This window comes from Chinchilla lanigera, unplaced genomic scaffold, assembly GCF_000276665.1.
Source record: "Chinchilla lanigera isolate Chin_1 unplaced genomic scaffold, ChiLan1.0 scaffold00051, whole genome shotgun sequence".
NCBI classification, from domain to species: Eukaryota; Metazoa; Chordata; class Mammalia; order Rodentia; family Chinchillidae; genus Chinchilla; species Chinchilla lanigera.
Genome location: NW_004955452.1, coordinates 11,035,501 through 11,054,188, shown reverse-complemented (window position 1 = coordinate 11,054,188; position 18,688 = coordinate 11,035,501). Strand labels below are relative to the sequence as shown.

The 18,688-nt window shown below is 53.3% G+C and overlaps 2 protein-coding genes across 2 annotated transcripts in view; one reads left to right on the top strand and one right to left on the bottom strand.

Moving 5' to 3' along the window:
* Yars (tyrosyl-tRNA synthetase) overlaps positions 1-8,142 on the top strand; it is a 31,970-nt gene extending 23,828 nt beyond the window's left edge. The window contains exons 7-13 of the mRNA XM_005395094.2: positions 455-590; positions 1,020-1,105; positions 2,433-2,568; positions 3,555-3,652; positions 4,563-4,756; positions 5,278-5,419; positions 7,331-8,142. Coding sequence (XP_005395151.1) covers positions 455-590; positions 1,020-1,105; positions 2,433-2,568; positions 3,555-3,652; positions 4,563-4,756; positions 5,278-5,419; positions 7,331-7,441 — 903 coding nt within the window. The 3' untranslated portion in view covers positions 7,442-8,142. The remainder of the gene's footprint in view (positions 1-454; positions 591-1,019; positions 1,106-2,432; positions 2,569-3,554; positions 3,653-4,562; positions 4,757-5,277; positions 5,420-7,330) is intronic.
* Positions 8,143-8,651: 509 nt separating this feature from the next.
* Positions 8,652-18,688, bottom strand: part of Kiaa1522 (KIAA1522 ortholog) — a gene marked incomplete at its 5' end in the record, with an annotated part of 29,530 nt that continues 19,493 nt past the window's right edge. The window contains 6 exon segments of the mRNA XM_013519553.1: positions 8,652-10,802; positions 11,196-13,757; positions 13,845-13,961; positions 14,604-14,727; positions 14,993-15,048; positions 15,137-15,307. Coding sequence (XP_013375007.1) covers positions 10,780-10,802; positions 11,196-13,757; positions 13,845-13,961; positions 14,604-14,727; positions 14,993-15,048; positions 15,137-15,307 — 3,053 coding nt within the window.

Below are 18,688 nucleotides of genomic sequence, written 5' to 3'. Positions count from 1 at the left end.
CCCCAGTACTGGGAATCGAACTCATGACCTTGCATTTGCAGGGCAGGCACTGTGCCGCTGAGCTAAATCCCCAGCCCAGTATGACTACCTTTATCTAATAGCCAAGTCCTGGAAAGAATGTAGGAAATTTTAATTTAATTTGCTGAGTGGGAAAATTGTGAGTGGTTCCTCACTCTGATTAATTCTCCTTTTGGTTTTTTGTTTTTGTTTTTTGAGACAAGATCTCACTATATATAGCTCAGGCTGCCCTTGAACTCACTATGAAGCTCAGGCTGGCCTCAGACTCACAGCAGTCCTCCTGCCTCAGCTTCCTGAATGCTAGGATTATTGGTGTGTGCTACTACACCCACCTTCTGCTTTTGTTATAGCTGATTGATGTTAAAAAAAAAGTTAGTCGAGTATGTTCTCATTTTCAACCACAAGAGGTCCCCCACACATCCCCTACCATTTCTAGGAATCCAAGATTGATCTCCTCGATCGGAAGGAAGACGTGAAGAAAAAATTGAAGAAGGCCTTCTGTGAGCCAGGCAATGTAGAGAACAACGGGGTTCTGTCCTTTATCAAGCATGTCCTCTTTCCTCTCAAGTCTGGTAAGACACTCCTTGCTTTCTTTCCGGGGGCCGGGCTGGAAAAGCACAACTCCTGCTGTGATACTGCTTGTGATCTGTCACAGGTTCTTCCTCCAGAGCTAGCTGCCCTGAATCTCTGCTCTGATTTCTTCTACATGAATGCATGGGAGAGGCTGGGTCCCCTCCAGCTGTCCATGTGTTTGTTAAAAGGCTAGGTCCTCGGGAGCTGTCAGGGTAGGCAGGAGTATCAGAAATAACGATGGGATGTTGAACTAGAAGACGAAACAGTTCTAAGCCACAATCCTTCCCTAGGACCAAAACATGGAAGTGAAATACCATATAATAAATTTCAAAATACATAGCAAAAACTATCATTAATCATGCATTTTCGTTAGGAATGCTAACGGCTGTTAACAGTGAGTTCATTGATAAAGATGCTTTCTCTTGCAGAGTTTGTGATCCTTCGAGATGAGAAATGGGGTGGAAACAAAACCTACACTGCTTACCTAGACCTGGAAAAGGACTTCGCTGGTGAGGTAACGTGAGAGGAAAACTAAACCCCAGCAGACTCTGACAACCCTTTCCTTCCCCTCACTTGGCTTGTGGCTGCATGCCTCTGAGCTGTGTCCTGATGCTCTCTAGGGCTTTATTAATGACTTAGACGAGGGCTCACGTGGTTCACTGATTGCATGGGCCAATGGCACAAAGCTGATATATTGATGTTCTCATCGCTCTCCAGAGAACTGGATGACTGGGAATAAAGGACTAGATTGAACAAGAGGAAGTATTTCAAGCACAGGTGCACAAACGAGTGACAGTGGCTGGAGTTACAGCTCATTAGTAGGATATGTGTTTTACATGTGTGAGACTTTGGGTTCGAATTTGGCACCACAAAAAAATTTGACACACATGAAGTAACATATAAAGTATTTCCTTATGTTGTCATGTTGGGGCCCAACCTTTACAGCATTTCTTCTTTTTTTGAGACATGGTTTTGCTATGCAGTTCAGGCTGGCCTTGAGCTCACTTTGTAGCCAGGGCTGGCCTCGAACTTGCAAGGATCCTCCTGCCTCAGCCTCCCAAGTGCTGGGATTACAGGCGTGTGCCACCATTACCAGCTTTTACAGCTTTTTGGATCAGGAATGTTCAACCTGTATTGCCATGTACCAGCACTACTGTCACCATTTCTGCCAACTTTATGGGACTTAATCCTCATTCTAACTATGAAATACAGCTATCGTTATCCTGATTTTATAAGTAAAGTCAAAACTTCAAGCTGAGCATGGTGGTGCACATCTATAGTCCCAGCACTCGGGAGACTGAGGCAGGAAGATCACCACAAGTTCACGGCCAGCCTGGGCTACATGATGAGTTTAAGGCCATCCTGAACTGCATAGGGTGACCCTGTCTCAAAAAGACAAGGGAAAGAAGTTATAACTTCAGTGGGTTACGTACCTAGTTTAGAGTCACAAAGCTGGTTGGAAATCTGATCCAGGTCTGTCTAACTAAAACTCTGGCATTCTTTGTTACTCAGACTTTAGCCTTGGGTTACCTGTGTAAACATTTTCTATCTATGAATACTGTACCTCTAGGTTTATGCCACTGTTCTAAGCATAAATGGAGAGGCAAGGTGAATTAGACTAATACATTCTCAAAGTCTTCAAGACATAGTACTAAGATCCAAAAGACCTGGATTTCACACAAGTTAAGCTGTCTGAATTTCTCTTTCTCTGCTTTGCCTCACAAGATTGCTGTGAAGATCAAGACCTTGATGGGGAGAAACTTCCTGCATCCTGAATGCACACTCTGGTGTCCTGTACTCCGTTCTAGGACTCACCTGCCAGGTCTTGTTCATTTCTGCAGGTTGTACATCCTGGAGACCTGAAGAATTCTGTTGAAGTTGCCCTGAACAAGCTTCTCGATCCCATTCGGGAAAAGTTTAATGCCCCTGCCCTGAAGAAGCTGGCCAGTGCTGCCTACCCAGATCCCTCAAAGCAGAGTAAGGCTGTCTGGGGCGGGGTGGGATGGGGCCGGGCCTGGCTGGGTCGGGCCAGCGACGGGGTGAGAACATCAGGAAAGAGCCTATCAGCAGGCCTCAGAAACACATCTGTCTTAAAACTAAGGGGCCAAGAACCCAGCAGGTCTGAAGTGCAGGAATGTCTTAGCCTATTACCACCTAGAATGGAACTTGACTCGTTTTGATTTGGTTTGGTTCATTCTATGGAGTAATGATACGCTGTTACACCACCACTCTGAGAGAAGCTGGTGTGAGATGTGCATTTTGACCCTTCTAGTCTGTTGCTAAATCTGCTTCTTTAGTAGAAGACAGATTGGCTTAGACCTGTTATCCCCAGTCAGTATACAGGGGATAGTCTATTACATAGCTGCTCAGGAAGAGCCTGCAGGGCTTCTTAGAGGAGCTCATCTTTGGATTCTCCCAGGTTCCGTCCAGTGCTCCTCCCCACCTCTTAGCCGTCCACTTAGCGGTGGTGCTGAGATGCTAGCATTGGTATGTTTTATGACCCTTCCCTCCAGCCTAATAACTAAGGGAGACAGTAGATAAAATTCTCACTGGGTGTGGTGACACACACCTGTAATCCCAGAACATGGGAGAGGCTGAGGCAGGAGGCTGAGGCCAGTCTGGGCCACACAGTTCAAGACCAGCCTGAACCACATAGAAAGACCTTGTCTCAAAAATGAAAGAGAGGAGCTGGGGATATAGCTCAGTGGCATAAGTGCCTGCCTAGCAAGCCTAAGGTCCTGAGTTTGATTCCTGGTACCGGAGGAAAAAAAAAGAGAGAGAAAGAAAGACAATAAATCTGACGTGTCATTTCTGAAAGGTTGCTGACCGTATTTTTAAATAGGTGGGTTCTGGGAGTTCTGTACTAAGTCCTGCCTAATGTTAGCATCCTCATCTTGGGATCGCAGCAGACCTGCCATGGGGAGGAAGGGAGCCTGACCCCGTGGGGTTCTTCTCATTTCCAGAGCCCACTGCCAAAGGCCCTGCCAAGAATTCAGAGCCAGAGGAGGTCATTCCATCCCGCCTGGATATCCGTGTGGGGAAAATCATCAGCGTAGAGAAGGTACTCCTTTTCATCACATCCTAGAGGCAGACAGGGGGTCAGGTTTGTCTGTTTCCACCCGGAGGAAGCCCGGTCTAGAGAGGGGAAGTGACATCCTGTGGTCATACTGCAAGTCAGAACCCAGGTGTCTAATTCCAGCCATGAGACTTCCTGTAGCCGTCGCTGCCCTGGACCTGATGCAGCCACACGTAGCCGGGACCTGAGCATGGCGGTGGGCAGGGGCAGACATTAGTCAGAGGAAACTTGTTTATCCGTTGAGTGTGGCCTGATGGACTTACCTGGTCCAGCTTGCCTGGACCAGCAGTGAGGCTTATCTTGGATCAGCTCCTTTGCTCCTCAGACAGTGGTGGATAGAGGAGGACCTTTCTTTTTCCCAGAGACAGGTTATGAAACCAGTGGCTGGAGACCATTGTCTTGTGCTATTTTCCCACAGCACTGATTTGCTTTGGGCAGACCCAGCTGCCCAGACGCCCTTGAAATGGCTGCTGGTGCTCCTGTCTCAGACAGTGAGGTCAACCCTTGTTCTCCCCACTCCCAGTCCCCTGGGAGCGGCTGGTGCAGCATGTGTACAGATAACGGTTAGCCACTGACTGTCCGAGCCATCTAATCTCTGTTAAGAGACTCTTCAACAATGAGTTCGTTTCCTCAAATGCAGCCTTGGCTAGGAGTAGAATGTACCTTCAAGGCCTGTTCTGCTGTCTTCCGTCTGGGACTTGGAAGTAAAGTTACCCCTAGAGCAGTGGTGGTGAACCTATGGCACACGTGCCACAGCCCGCTGTTTGTTACCATTGGAAGCTCTAAAAGGTTTGCCATCACTGCCCTAGAGGATTCCCTTTCCGAAGACTGAGTTAAACCAGCCCTCAGTCAACTCCATTGGGAAACTCTTCTCCCTGATATCTCTTGCTGGCAGCACCCAGATGCCGACAGCCTGTACGTGGAGAAGATTGATGTGGGGGAAGCTGTACCACGGACAGTGGTGAGCGGCCTGGTGCAGTTTGTGCCCAAGGAGGAGCTGCAGGACAGGCTGGTGGTGGTGCTGTGCAACCTGAAAGCCCAGAAGATGAGAGGAGTCGAGTCCCAAGGCATGCTTCTGTGTGCTTCTGTGTGAGTGAGGACATGGGGGCTCCAGACCGAGGGCGGCCAAGGAGCGTGGGCAAGTGGCTCATCTGATGCCCTTCCGCATCCCAGGGGGAAGCCCAGAGAGCACTCACCTTTTCCTCGTTGATGCCAAAAGATGCGTGAAGGAGTCACTGTACTGAGTACCCTGAATGACGCTCTTTACCTACGGTTAATTTTAGTAACTAGAAATAGTGGTAGGAGCACACCCTAGCCTTACTCCTAGTAAGAGATGGAGCCACAGTTCGAACCCAGTTCTGATCTGCTATAGAGCCCTCCTGGGGTACTTCACCTCCTCTAGAGACCCAGAGTTTGGTCTGTTTCCCCACATAGCCATGGTTAATCTGACCATGATGGTGTCCAGAGACATACTGAGTCAGTGAGGACCTCCTGGCTGTCGCACGGAGGGTGTCCTAAATCCTGTGAAGGCCCCTTGAAAAGGCCCGCAGTTTCCACAGCCTTTGGAAGCCACCCACAGCCTCACCCTGTGCCTGTCTGTGTCTTCCCAGAGAAGGTCCAAGCCGCCAGGTTGAACCTCTAGACCCTCCTGCAGGCTCTGCTCCTGGTGAGCGAGTGTTTGTGAAGGGCTACGAGAAGGGCCAGCCAGATGAGGAGCTCAAGCCCAAGAAGAAAGTCTTCGAGAAGTTACAGGTAAATGCTGCAGTTGTTTCCCCGCTTGCCTGGGCTGCTGGGTCTGTCTCCACTCTGCCTTGTTACTGGCCCCGAAGCCACTTCTTTCTCAGTTGGGACTTCCTGTGTCTGAGCCCCTTTTCTTTCCAGACTTTCCTGAATGTGAGAGGCTTGGGGGTTTTGGAAGCTCTCATGTACTGAGCACTGACATTATTTGAGGCATTTTGTGAGGAATGTTAGACACTTCCCTATTCTTCAGTTCGTGGCAGGAGCTGGTGGAGATTTTCACTTTTCACCAGGCAAGATACCTGCCAAGGCCGTACAGAGTTACCAGAGGTGGTGGAGCCAGGGGCTGGAGTGTAGCGGAAGGTAGTGACTTGGCCCTGGCTTAATCTCCACCACAAAAGAAAAGGGAAATGAAGCAGAAGAGCTAGGATCAAAAACCTCTTAGGGTCCCTGCTGACTACCTTAAGCTTGGAATTCTTCTCTCCTTGCCCTCTGCACACTGACTTAACTAGAGCCTGCCCCAGTGAGCCCTGAATTCATTCGTTCATTCATTTAACAACTATTGAGTCTTCATCTGTCGGGCACTCCTCCAAATCCTCAGGTTACATCAATGAACAGACCGCCAAAACTTGCCTCTCCTCGTGGAACTAACATTCAGGAGTGGCTTTCTAGTTAGTACCGTGTTTGCTCAAAGAGTTATCTGGAGGCATCCAGAGTATACCTCCCTTTCCACCCTCTTGCCTGCGGCAGGTGCATTGCCCACTCTTTCTGGTTTTCTCGGCTGACTTTGTGAATCTCTTATTTTTTCTGGTTATAAAGTAGTTTCATTGTAGAAAATGTCTAAAATATGGAGATGAGGGAGTGTAGGAAAAAAAGCCGTAGTCCTACCACAGACATGATCATTTCTTTCTGGTTTTTTGTTCTGTATAGAGAGAACACATTTACAGCTTGATTTGTACTAAATGTTTATTCTGCTTTCTAAATTTTCATTTATGCCTGAAAACTTTCCCCATCGTAAATACTGAGGAGGTCACATTGTATAATAGTCTATGATAGTTAATCACAGTTTTACTAAAATCTTGCGAGGCACTGAGGTCATTCTCAGTTTTTCACTATTAAAATGTTATAATGGGCTGGGGAGGTGTAGCTCCGTAGTGGACACTTGCTTAGTATGTGCAAAAGCCTAGGTTCACTCCCCCACACTGCCCAAAAAAGGGGACGGGGCACTCACTATGATAAATGTCGTAGTATAGAGGTCTTTGTGCTCACTCATGTTTGCTTTTGTGGGTTTTTTTTGTTTTTTTTGTTTTTTTTTTTTTTGCTTTTGTGTTTTTGAGACAAGATCCCTCTACGTAGTTCAGGCTGGCCTTAATGTCCCACTAGGTAGCCCAGGCTGGTGTTGAACTCGCAGCAATCCTCCTGCCTCAGCCTTTCAAGTGCTGAGATTACAGGCCATGATTATTTTCTTACCCCCCCCCCCCGTACCAGGAACCGAACTCACGACCTTGCGCTTGCCAGGCAGGCGCTTTGCCGCTGAGCTAAATCCCCAGCCCCTGGCCATGATTATTTTCTTAAACTAAATTCTGCAATGAACTTACCTGAATTGTGAACATGGAAGCTTTTGTACTTAAGCTTGTACTTTGTTTTGTTTTGATTGAGGTGCTAGGGATTAAATACAGGGAAACTACTCTTAGAGAAGTTGAACCAGCCGGGAATATAGCTCAGCGGCACAAGTGCCTGTCTGGCAAATACAGGATCTTGAGCTCGAGTCCCGGTACCAAAAAAAGAAAAATTGAACCAGGTTACACTACAAGTAGCATAAGAGGTATAAGAGTTTCCTTGTGGTTCCGATCACCAACACTAATTTTTTTCTTGTATGTGCACGCGTGCGTGCGTGCATGCGTGTGTGTGGTCTGTCTTGTCCAGGCTGACTTCAAGATTTCTGAAGGGTGCATTGCACAGTGGAAGCAAACCAACTTCATGACCAAGCTGGGGTGCGTCTCCTGTAAATCATTGAAAGGGGGGAGCATCAGCTAGCCAGCCTGGCATCTTCCTCCCTTCTCCACCATCCTCAGTCGCCTGTGGTCTCCTCGCCGTGCTGCATCCATCGCCCATCGCCCATCTCTCAGGACGCGGAAGCAGCAGGTCCGGGACTCCAGAGATGCACCACTCGTTAAGGAGCAGCTCACCTCCCGGAGTCCAGGATCATCCTGTCCGGGCGGTGAGACTGACCCCAGGTAGCAGGGAAGGCCAGGCAGTAGCAGGAACCCAGCACTACTTTCTTCCCTTGGCAACTGACTGGAAAATTCTGGTTTCACTATAACTCATAGAAAAAGTTTATGCCGCAATCCTTGTAATTGGAAAAACATTGGTTCCCAGGTTTTCTTGGAGTTATCCCAGCAGCTGTTCCTCTAGCTGGGATCTAGTGCTCGGACTGAGCTAATTACAGCTTCTCCTCAACAGGAAATTGTGGGATTTGAAAAGGAAGAAGGAGGGAAAACAGAACCAGTGGTTCACCAAGTGGTTGGCAGCTCTCTCCGTGCCTTTCTACCCTGTGGCTCAGCAGTACCAGGAGGAAAGGCCTGCCGCAGGCACCCTAAAGCAGCTGTTTTGTTAGTATCAGGGGCAGGATGGGTGGTATAGCCTGTTTCTTCAGAGAGGGTGGTACTTCTTCCATGAGGCATCTTAAATCCCCAACCATCACCGTCCGATTCAAATAAAACGTCTGAACAAGGGTATCTGAATGGGGCCTGTCTGTGAGCTGAACTCTCGGAGAAAAGCGTGAAGCAGTTGCTGGGCCATTCACATAGCCTGGAGCTGCTTTTATCTTTTGCTTCTGGCTCCATACTAGGTCGGGGATGGGGAGATAGGGTGGGTAACAGATTCTTTGACTCTCCCTTTGGTGGTACTAAGCAGAAGAGACCCACTCTCTTGGCCCCAGTGCTTATTGCAGGCAGAATATTTTCCCTTCCTTTTTATGTTGTTCTGAGTTAGGTCTCACTGTGTAGTTCAGACTGGTCTTGAACTGACTAGGTGATCCCCCTGCCTCAGCCTCCCAGGCATGTACCACCATGCCCTGCCCATCTATTAAGAAGCATCTTTTGTGGTTAGTGTGGTGGCTGGATTTTCAGGCTACTGTGTGTGACGTACTTGCCTCAAACCTTGTCACCAGTATTACCCACTGAGGACACATTACCCAGTTGACATTGGCCAGGGTGGGGGGTGTAGAAGAAGCAGCAGTCACAGCCAAGTTTCAATCATTTAATTAATTAATACCTTTAAATGAAACACAGCTTTTTCATGTGTCTCACTCAAGCTTTAGGGCACAGGAGATGGATTATGTGTATAGACATATCAAAGACTCAAAAATTTAAAGAAATATATATATATATATATATATATATATATATTCTCCTGTCTTCTAACATTTTTATGCAAATTAAAAATCAGAGGCTTTTGGTCTCTCCATTTGCACTAGGTCAAGTTCATTTACCCCAGAGGACAAAGAAAGGTTGCCTCTGCTAGATTCCTTCTGCTTTGTATTCTGGCCCACCCAGTGGGGAAAGAAGCTCAGAAAATCCTAACTGAGGATAAGGGCTCCAGTAACACTGGACGGGAAGGAAGGACACGAGTTGGGATCCCTCCCGCCTTGAGCATCTCAAGGATACTGCCAGGTTCCATTGGGCTTCGATGGGTCCTGGGTCCTAGGGCAGGGCAGATGAGGAGCTCCAAGCAGAGCGGTGCTTATTGATTGTCCTTCCTCAACTCAGTGGGCAGGTACAGCACATACCCAGCAGCAGCTCCCCATTACCCACAGGGCAAGAGCAAAACTTGGTTTATAGCTACGGGGAGAAGATGGTGGTGGTACACTAAAAGTCTCTAGAGTAGACCACAAACCCCTGATGTTCCCAGCTCTTGGGGAGCAGGTGACAAGCCAGAGTGCCACCCTCCTGATGGCAGAAGCGAAATACAAAGTTCCTTGCCAGGCTCAAGTCCATGCCACTGTTAAGGAAAGGGATCAAGAAGGGATGGCTCTGGGTGGCAGCCAGGCTGCTGTCAAGGGAGGCACTGCGACCATCCCTATCGCATCATGGAGGCCGCTGAGGAAGCCGGCTTATCGAATAGGTGGTATAGGCTGAAAACAGAGGTCGTTAAAATTCCCCGAGGTGAGAGCAGCAGCACAGGCTGACACCTAGGGGACAGCCATCCCCTCCTCCCTAGGAGCCCCGCGTGCCTCCTCACTGACTAGGAAAGAGCTGAATAAAATGCACCTTTGGCTTCCTATCCTTGCGATTCAGCCTCAGCTCCCCCAGCAGAATCACCCATGCTGAAAAGCAGCTGCAGAAAGGGCATCACGAGAAAAGAAGTCTAAGGGCCAGCTCTGGGCCTGCTGCCCAAATAATCTCTCCTCTTGTCGATTCTCCCCTTCCACCTCAGTAGTCCCTGCCAAGCTGAAAGGGACAAGCCCATGGGCTCCTGCCTCTGAAACTGCCAATCTGCCCCACCCGATTGAATTGAAACCGGCAGATACCCGGCATGCCAAGGACTGGCTGAGATGACCTGCTGCTCTGTCTTCACATTCAGGGGATGGAGAGAACCTCAGCCCGCCCCTCTGGTCCTCCCCCTACCCCATCTGGGTCCTAGCAGTCTCCTACTTGTCCCCTGCATGGAGCACCTGGCAGAACTGGAAGGCAGGAGCTTGGTGATAAGTTGAGGCACAGGAAGGCTCGCCCCCACTGCACCTTTTGTGCTTTGGAATCCCAGTCCTGCTCCTGCCCTCAGCCTGGGAAGCCTGTGGGAATAAGTGACTTGTTCACCTCCAAGAACTACGAAAAGGAGCGAACTGGATTAGGGGGACAGAAGACAGACTGGCCCCAGCTACGGACTGGCTACCAGAGACTGATGCTGCCACCATGTAAACAGGCCCTTGGAATGTGGCTTCACAGGCCCTGGAAGATGGACATGTAGCCACTTTGCGAAAGTGCTTTGATTCTGGACTACAGTATGTGCATGATTTGGATATTTAAAAAAAAAAAAGAAAAAGGAAAGAGGTGTTCTGCACCCACCTCTGTGGCCTTGTAGCCAGCAGGGGGCGCAGCCACCCACTCCCATCAGCTACCTCCTTCAAGATGAGGCTAAGGCCAAGGCTGAAGCAGCAGCTGCTAGAGGTGCATCCTTCCAGGAAAAGGCATGAGAGCTGGGTAGTCTGCAGGACCGGGCAACACCAGGCTTGCATAAATATCAAAGGCCGTGAGGTTAAGGCTGCAGGCGTCCTCCCTTAGATTGTGTCTGCCGTGTCCTCGGGTCCTTGGAGCTGCTCAGGTCCCTGAGATTGTATTCCTGGGATGGGTCAGCAGTGCCAGCAAGTGTGCTGGTCAGACCAGCTCTTTCTGTGGCTCTGTAGAGGAGACAGGGACCCTCAGCCACAGGCCTCCCAGCTTAGTTCTGGCACTAAGAACCCAAGACACATCCTCACCCACCCTTTCCTGTCCCCTTTACAGACACCTCGCCAGCAGCACTGGGCGGGGCACCTCTGACACTAACACGGGTGTCACTGGCCATGCTTCACAGCACAGCGAGGGCAGGAGATGAGACAGTACGGATGGAATACACTGAGTAGGTCTCATGCCTAAGCTATGACCTGCATTCCTTTCACTACCTCATCAAGGACAATGCGCCTGTCCCAGGCATCACAAAACCAGAGGATCCAAGAACAACCCCCAGTGGGTGGGACTCTCGATACTTATTTCCCACCTGTGTTGGGTCCCATGCCCACCACTGCCCACGGTACCTGAGCCTGGGGAACTCATCTTCTCCTCTGGACCCGCCAGCTGCACACTTCCGTTCTCGGCCAGCTCTCCCTTAGTCCTGTCCTCGGCATGAGGGAGCCCGTTGGTGGGAGGAGCAGAAAGGGACTGCGACAAACCAGGGGAAGCAGGTGGGGCAACTCCCACAGAGGGCTTTCGGGCCACAGGTGGGGGAGCCTTAGGTGACTTCTTCGGTGCCTGAGGTGGTCGCTGCTCTGAGATGCTCCGAAGTTCAGCCACCAGATTCCGCTGGAGGTCAGCCTGGGCCTCCGGGGACACAGGTCGCTCGATGTGCAGCTTCTTGGTGCCCTTGGAGAAGATGAAGCTGGCCGTGGAGGCAGGGGACTGGGGAGACCGTGGCTGTGCCTCAGCTGCTCCATTCAGCTGGGCACTTCTGAGGCCTCCGCTGGCAGCTCGGCTGGAGGCCTTGAGTTGGACGGCAGCATGGAGCCCTGCAGAGGGGGCAGGCACAGGGCTGGCCCGCCCTGACAGGGCCCTTCGGAGTGGCTTCTGGGGGGCTGATGGCCCGGAAGCTGGGGTTGCAGCCCCTGCGGGAGTGCCCACAGAGCGCAGCCGCACCATCTGTAGCAGTGAGGGTGTGACCAGAGGCGCACCTGCGTCCTCCCTAGAAGTCCCACTGCTCTTGCTGCTGCCCACCGGCTCCTCCTTCTGAGGGGGCTTGGTCAGAAGCTCAGGGACAGAGCTAGTTGGAGGTGGGACTGGTGGAGCGGGAGGAGGCTCTGGGGTACCCTGGGGCTGGCTCTGGGTAGAGACAGCAGCTGGGGGTGAAGCAGTCAAAGAGCTGACAGGCTCTGGGGCATCTGAAGGGCCTATAGGCTCAGCGCCAGTCACAGAGAAAAAGGCCTCCTCAGGTGGAGGGAAGTCCGCCATGGACAGGTCCTGCTCCTCAGATGCGGGAGGTGGGGGTGGAGGCCAGTTGGGGTCTGAGAGGGGCTCCTCAGCAGTCTCTGGGGCTGGTGGGGCCTCCTCAACCACCTCCAGCTTCTTACTAGGGGGTGGGGGTGGGTGATAAGAGGGAGGTGGGGATGGTGGGGGTGAATGGTCTTTGGAGACACCAGGAGACTCCTGGGGAGGGGTCAGGGATGTCTGGGGAGCAGGAGGGGTCTCAGGTCTGGCATCAGTGGTAGAGACGGGCCCAGGAACCACAGGAGGAGCAACCAGAGCAGAGGCAGCTTGGTTAGCGGCCTTGGGCTTATTAGAGGGAGGTGGAGAGAAGGGAGCAGGCACCTTGGGGTGAGGAGGTATGACGAACCTATCACCAATGGAGGCTGAGATATGTGGACCAGAGCGGTCTAAGGGGGTAGGATCAGAGGATGAAGAACATAGAGATGTAAGCGAGGAGGACACAGAGGTTCCAGGAGATCGAAGGGATGTGACACGCTCTGGTTTAGGGGGCTGGGCCTTGCCTGGGGAGGCAGGGGTACCCGCCAGACCCTTGGGAGGGAGGGTAGGGGTACCACTTTGGCTCGAGTATCCACTGGAGGGTGAAAGTGTCCGTTCTGGGGAGTGTGGCGGACGCCGGGAACCACTGGGCGACAAGCCAGGCACCCAGCCACCTGCTGAGTTGGGTGGACAGGGAGCTGCCCCCACTCTTTCTGACCCACCTGTAGTGGGTGGCCGGGGCAGCTGTGGCTGCTGCTTCCGCTCTGGCTTGGGAGGCAACCCTAAGGGCCCATCAGGCGCGGCTGAGCCCCGCTGGTGGAGGGAGTAGGTCCGGCGGGGCGGTGGCGGAGGGCGCTTCATCTTTCGCAGGGACACACTCCGGCCAGACAACTGCCCACTGCTCCGAATGCTGACCGTGTCTGAGGCTTCGGCAGTGCTACCCCCACTAGGGGAGCCCCTCCCGCTGCCCGCTTGAGAAGGGGGTGCCGCACTAGTGTTAGTCACAGAGCCCTCTGGCTGGCCCTCCGAGCCCCCCTTAGAGGAGAGGGTGGAACCGTCAGACACGATGGTATCAGAGGACTGAGAGTGGCTCCAGGTGTCGCTGGAGGAGGAAGGATGGCGGCTGCGGGGCCGCGGGCTGGAGGCTGAGGAGAAGCGGCCCACCGAACGGATGGAGGCTGGGCTGGCTGAGACCAGGCTGCAGCGGCTCAGGGTGCGCAGGCTGCAGCGGCCCAGGGCCACCACATCCACTGTGGGTGGCAGCACAGCATGTGGGATCAGCTTCGACAGGTAGGTGGCCTGGGGTGAGATGGACATGGCTGGGCTCAGGGGCTCTGGAGGTCCAGCCCCTCCTGTCAGTCCTGGCACAGCTAGGGACATGGGCCGGGTCAATGGCGGGGGCCGGGCCCCGGTGGACCGGCCAACGAATGTGTCATCCCGGTAGACATGGTCAATGTGGCGCTGCAGCATGGCCTCCGTGTCTGCACCAGCCTCTGCCTCTGCTTCCAGGGCCTGTAGGGACACCCGGACCCCTGTCCCTAAGGCCAGGCCAGCTGGGCGGCCATCTACCGTGGGGATGCGGACGGCATCCCGTGGACCAGAAGGCCGAGAAGGACCTGGTGCCTCACACTCATTCCGCAGGCCTGGAGTGGTCAAGAAGGAGGAAGCAGTCAGCGGAGTCCGGCCAGGCTCCCCACCCACCCCTGCTGCCTCTCTAACCCGAGACTCACCGAGCTCCTTCTGCACGTGCTGCGGCAGTCCCAGCACTGTGCTCCGCCGCTCACGCCGCCGGCGCCCCGGCTTTCCAGATGATTTGGGAAATGAGTCATGGGGTCGGAAGGTAGAGCCTGAGGGCCAGTGGGGGACAGGGAAGAAAACCAGTTAGAACCGAAGGACTCAGCACATTCCACAGAACACTACTTTTATAGGATATTAGTAACAGCTCTGGAGGCAACTTTTCTGGAAGGCTACCAGGCAACAATGACCATTTTCATTTGCTGAGTGCTTATTATTATTTAGTAAACATACTATTGTATGTCAGCATGCTAGAGTTTGGCACTCATTCCAAAAAGGTAAGTCTGCTGGGAATATAGCTCAGTGGAATCACGCCTGCTTGGCAAGCACGAGGTCCCGAGTTCGATTCCCGGTACAAAAAAAAAAAAAAAAGTAAGTCCTCTTACTGTCCTTTGATTTTTATAGAACATTCAACAAAACCTCAGAGAGGTTAAGGGTTCGCCCCAGGTCACACAGCTGCCCAGTAGCATATCAGGTCTCAAACACAGGTTTCCCAACTCTTAACTGTCCTACTTTACAGTGAATGTGCCTTATGAAATCCAAGAGGGCAGAGGATACTGTCTCCTAAATTCACTGAATAACAAAGCCTGGGAAAACAGTGGATTAGGAGGAAAAAGGGAAGCTGCAGGTGCTAGGACAGGACAATGCCCGCCACCCTCCCCCCTGCCCAGGAATCTCAGCTGGTGAGCAGACACCTTTGCGCTGGATCATCTCCGAGCGGATGGACAGAGCATCCTCAGCTGTGGAGCTCTCAGCGGTGTAGGATGTGGTCTGGCTGCAGAAGGAGATGCTGTCTTCATCTGGCCCTGTCTGGGAGGACTGTTGCAGGGGAGAAGGAGATCAGGCTCTGGCCTGAGCAGGCTGCCTTCTCAGGACTCCCTGCTGGAACTTCTGACTCACAGATTCCCCCAGTATCACACAGCACCGAGCAGACATTAGGTAGCACAAGCCTGGACAAGCCCCCAGGATCACTCAGCCCAGAAGATGCAGGAAGCAGAGACCCAGCAGCACACAAAGCTATACTGGCCAGAGGTCAAACAGGGAAGAAAGAGCAGTCGGGGCGGAACTGGGGGTCAGGGCTCACCTGGATACTTTGGGTGTCTCCATGGTCCCAGCTGCCCTTGTTCAGTTTCTGCTTTTCTGGAAGATACCAGAAGGGTGTGTGAAAGAAGCCCCTGCACCTCAGGAGCCAAGACAGCAGCGCTGGAGGAGAGGCAGGGAGGGTTACCTTGGTGCTGCAGGGAGCGAAGCCCCTCCTGGGCCTGAGTGTGCAGCTCTTCCAAGTGAGGTGGTCGCCCGCTGGGGAAGAAGACATTGTCCTGGTGCTCACCCACGACAAACCCTGGCCCCTGGCCAGGCCCTGCACTCTGGCGTTTGTCACTTTCAGCTTTGGCAGAGCCTAGTAAAAACGGAGGAGGAAGGAAAAAGTGAGGCCTAAAGGCCTGTGGTCCCTTGAGATACACAGGCACCAGGATAAAGGCAGCTACAGTCCACACTGCACATGGCCCCTGCACACACATGCAGTGTCCACCTGCCCCAGCCCAGCTTGCAAGCCACAGATTCTGGGTGCATGATACACACAGCCCCAATACTTCTCCAAACTACACCTAAGGGTACACACATCCGGGTACTCACACCACACAAAGGGCCCCACACACCGCATGTACACAAAGCACACAGACCCACTGCCTATGCACACCGCACCCACAGGCTTCAGAGAAGCACAAATCAGCACATGGGTATAAACCCACGTATGTGCCCACACCCAGCCTCCACACACCCACACAACACCCACAGATCCCGTTCTGTATGTACACACACAGTAGGTAAAGATATATACAACTGTGTACCCACACATCACTCAGAGCCTCATGCAAGACACCCCCAGTACACACATGGGCCACAGCAAATACATTTCTTATGTCTAGACCCCAAGTTCCACTTTAAAGGAAAACAAGTCACCCTTTTCATACAGCGCGTTGGCACAGATCCAGGGAGAAGATACCATAGGAAACAGGAAGGAGTGGCAGCTGGCAGAAAACCCTGGGGGAAGGACACACTAAGGGTATAACCTCTGGGACCCCGACTCACCCATATGTATGGCCGCCCTTTTGTGGGGGCATGGGAAGGGGAGAGGGACCCAAGCTCCTCCACCCCCAGCCAGGGAGCTCAGCCTCTTTGGGGTTACAGTCCCAGGTATGCCCTCTCCAGGAGGCCCTGGCCCCTGATGCAGAAGAGCTAGGGATCCATTACAGAGGATCCCATTACAGGCTCCGCCCACGGAGGGGCTGGTCATCTAATCCAGCGGAGAGGGGCTGTGTCAGCACTTTGCAGCCCCCCTCCCCCAAATGAAAGCCACAACATAAGCAAAAGCGCTAGGAGAGTCATGTGACCTTGGCAGCACCTTGTAGAGAGGCAGGAACAAAATAAGCCCTTTAAAGGGCCACGCCCCAGGCCAGGGTCTCCAGCTCAGGGAGATACCTGTCATTCCTCCTTCCTCAGCCCACCCTTCCACAGCCAGAGCTCTAGTCCCAGGACTCTACCGGGTCGGAGCTGGCAAGTACCTCAGGGGCGCTCAGGCCTTCTCCCGCTCCTGCCGTTACAAGCAGGGGGCGGGGGCTCCAGGGGAAAGGCCTGCCTAAGGCCATCCAGCAGAAAGGACTCGGAGCCAGGACTAAACTTCGAGTTCCCAGAAGTCCACGAAGCGTCTGAATACAGGCCTGAAACCCCCCGGACCCCCTCCACCCACGCCTCTGAACACAGCTGCACCGACCGAGCTCAAGTTCCAGCAGTACTACTTTTCCTCGCCGCTCCCCCCACCGATCCCTTCCCATCTGCGGGGATGACTGCGAGGGAGCGCGCCCCTCTCTCCGAAAGTGGGCTACTGGGCCGGACCCAGTAAAGTGTGGGTACCCCTGCAGGGAGGCGATCTGGCCCAAGGGCCGCAAGCTTCAAGGTCAGAGACACCTGGGTCCATCCTCCCAAGCAGCGGCCAGACAAAGGCGGCAACAAAGCTGCTGGACAAAGGCAGGCCGCGGTCAGGAGAGGCCGGCCTCGTTATCGCCCCCTCCCCCACGCCACGGCTCCTCCCGGCCGCCAGATCCCCCTTCCACACAAAGGTCCAGCCGCGGGAGCTGTCGGGGAGCCCTCCCCGCCCCCCGGCCACACCCACTCACCCTTCTTCTTAAACAGCTCCAGGAGCGCTGGGAGGTGGCGGCCCAGGAACACCACCATGACTGCGGGCACCACTGGGGACCTTCCCCCACCCTGGCCTCCCGGGCGAGCACCGGACCCCGCCTTCACCCAGCCCGGCACTAAGCCGGCCCGCACCTCACTGCGCGGCCACCTCACAGCAGCGCGACCTGCCGGCAGAGGAGGGGGAAGGGCTGCGCCCGGCTCTCCTCCCACCTTCGCCACTGATCCTGCCCACTCGCCAACCCCGCCCCCACACGGGGCCCAGGGGCAGAAGAGGGAAACTGAGGCCCGAGGCCATGGGTGTTCTATCGAGGGTAAAACAGGGGAGGGAGGCTTGTGCTACTTAATTCTCCAGGCGGACCGCTAACTCTGCCTCCCAGTCCTTGCCTAAACACTCAGGAACCACAGCTGAGGGAAGGGTCCCAGCTGCCAGATGGTAGATGGCCAGGCGGCCAGGCCACACTTGGCACGGCGCCCACCTCCAGGCCCTGCCGGCTGGTGGGCTAATTCCCTGAGGAAGCACTTGGCTCACAGAACAGCCAGGAGGGAGCCCAGGGCCACCTGTGGGGATGGCCGGGCGATGACAAGGCCCCTCGAGGGGCAGGGTCACAGCACATACTGGGAAGCCACGGGGCTGCCCGGAGCAGATCCAAACGGTGGGAACAACCGCGAGGAGCGCCCAGTCCCACGCGTCCCAAGGACTTTCTTCCTACTTTGGCAACATGACATCGGAGGACTAGAGAAACACAGAGAACTTTCCAAGGTCACACAGCACAGGCACGATTTCAACACAGACTTCCAGTCCCCCCAGCCCGGGATTCTCCCTGCTGGCACCACTCTGTCACTTACTGATGTGCTAGCTCACCGGGCAGGGATGATAGAACTGGCAAAGAAACAGCAAAGTCAGTAAAGGTCAGGACACTGCGGGGTGGGGTAGGGGAGGGAGGTCAGGCCCAGGTTCAAACCCTGCTCCTTCACCAGCTCCATCACACACAGGTCACAACCTCACCCTTATGAGACTGCCGCATCCATTCTTTCTGTCAGCAAACATTAAGCAACTACAAGAGACTACAGCTGAAGGAGGGGAACTTTTATCTGTCCACTGGTATACGCCCAGAGCCCAAATCAGTGTCTGGCATGTGCTATGAGTTCAATGAATAATGAATATATGAATGAGCCAGATTAATTTTTGGTAGTAAAGACTGAAAAGCTGTGGCAGTGAGGCCACTCATGGCAGTACATTCTTATAACCCAGTCAATCTGAGAGGCAGAGGCAGGAGGATTGGGAGTTCTAGCCCAGCCTGGGCAATTTGGGGACTTACTGAGAATTGTCTCAAAATTTAAAAATAAAAGGCTAGGGATGTAGCTCATTGCGACGCCCTTGGGTTCAATCTCCAGTACTGCAGAAAAGGATGTTGGAACTGAGACCCAAACGATGAGGAGCCAGCCAGGGCAGGTACAGGGAGCAGAGATTTCTAGACAGGCAGCAGCATGTAGAAAAGGCTTTAGGAGGGGCTGGGGATTTAGCTCAGCGGCAAAGAGCCTGCCTGGCAAGCACAAGGTCATGAGTTCGGTTCCCGGTACC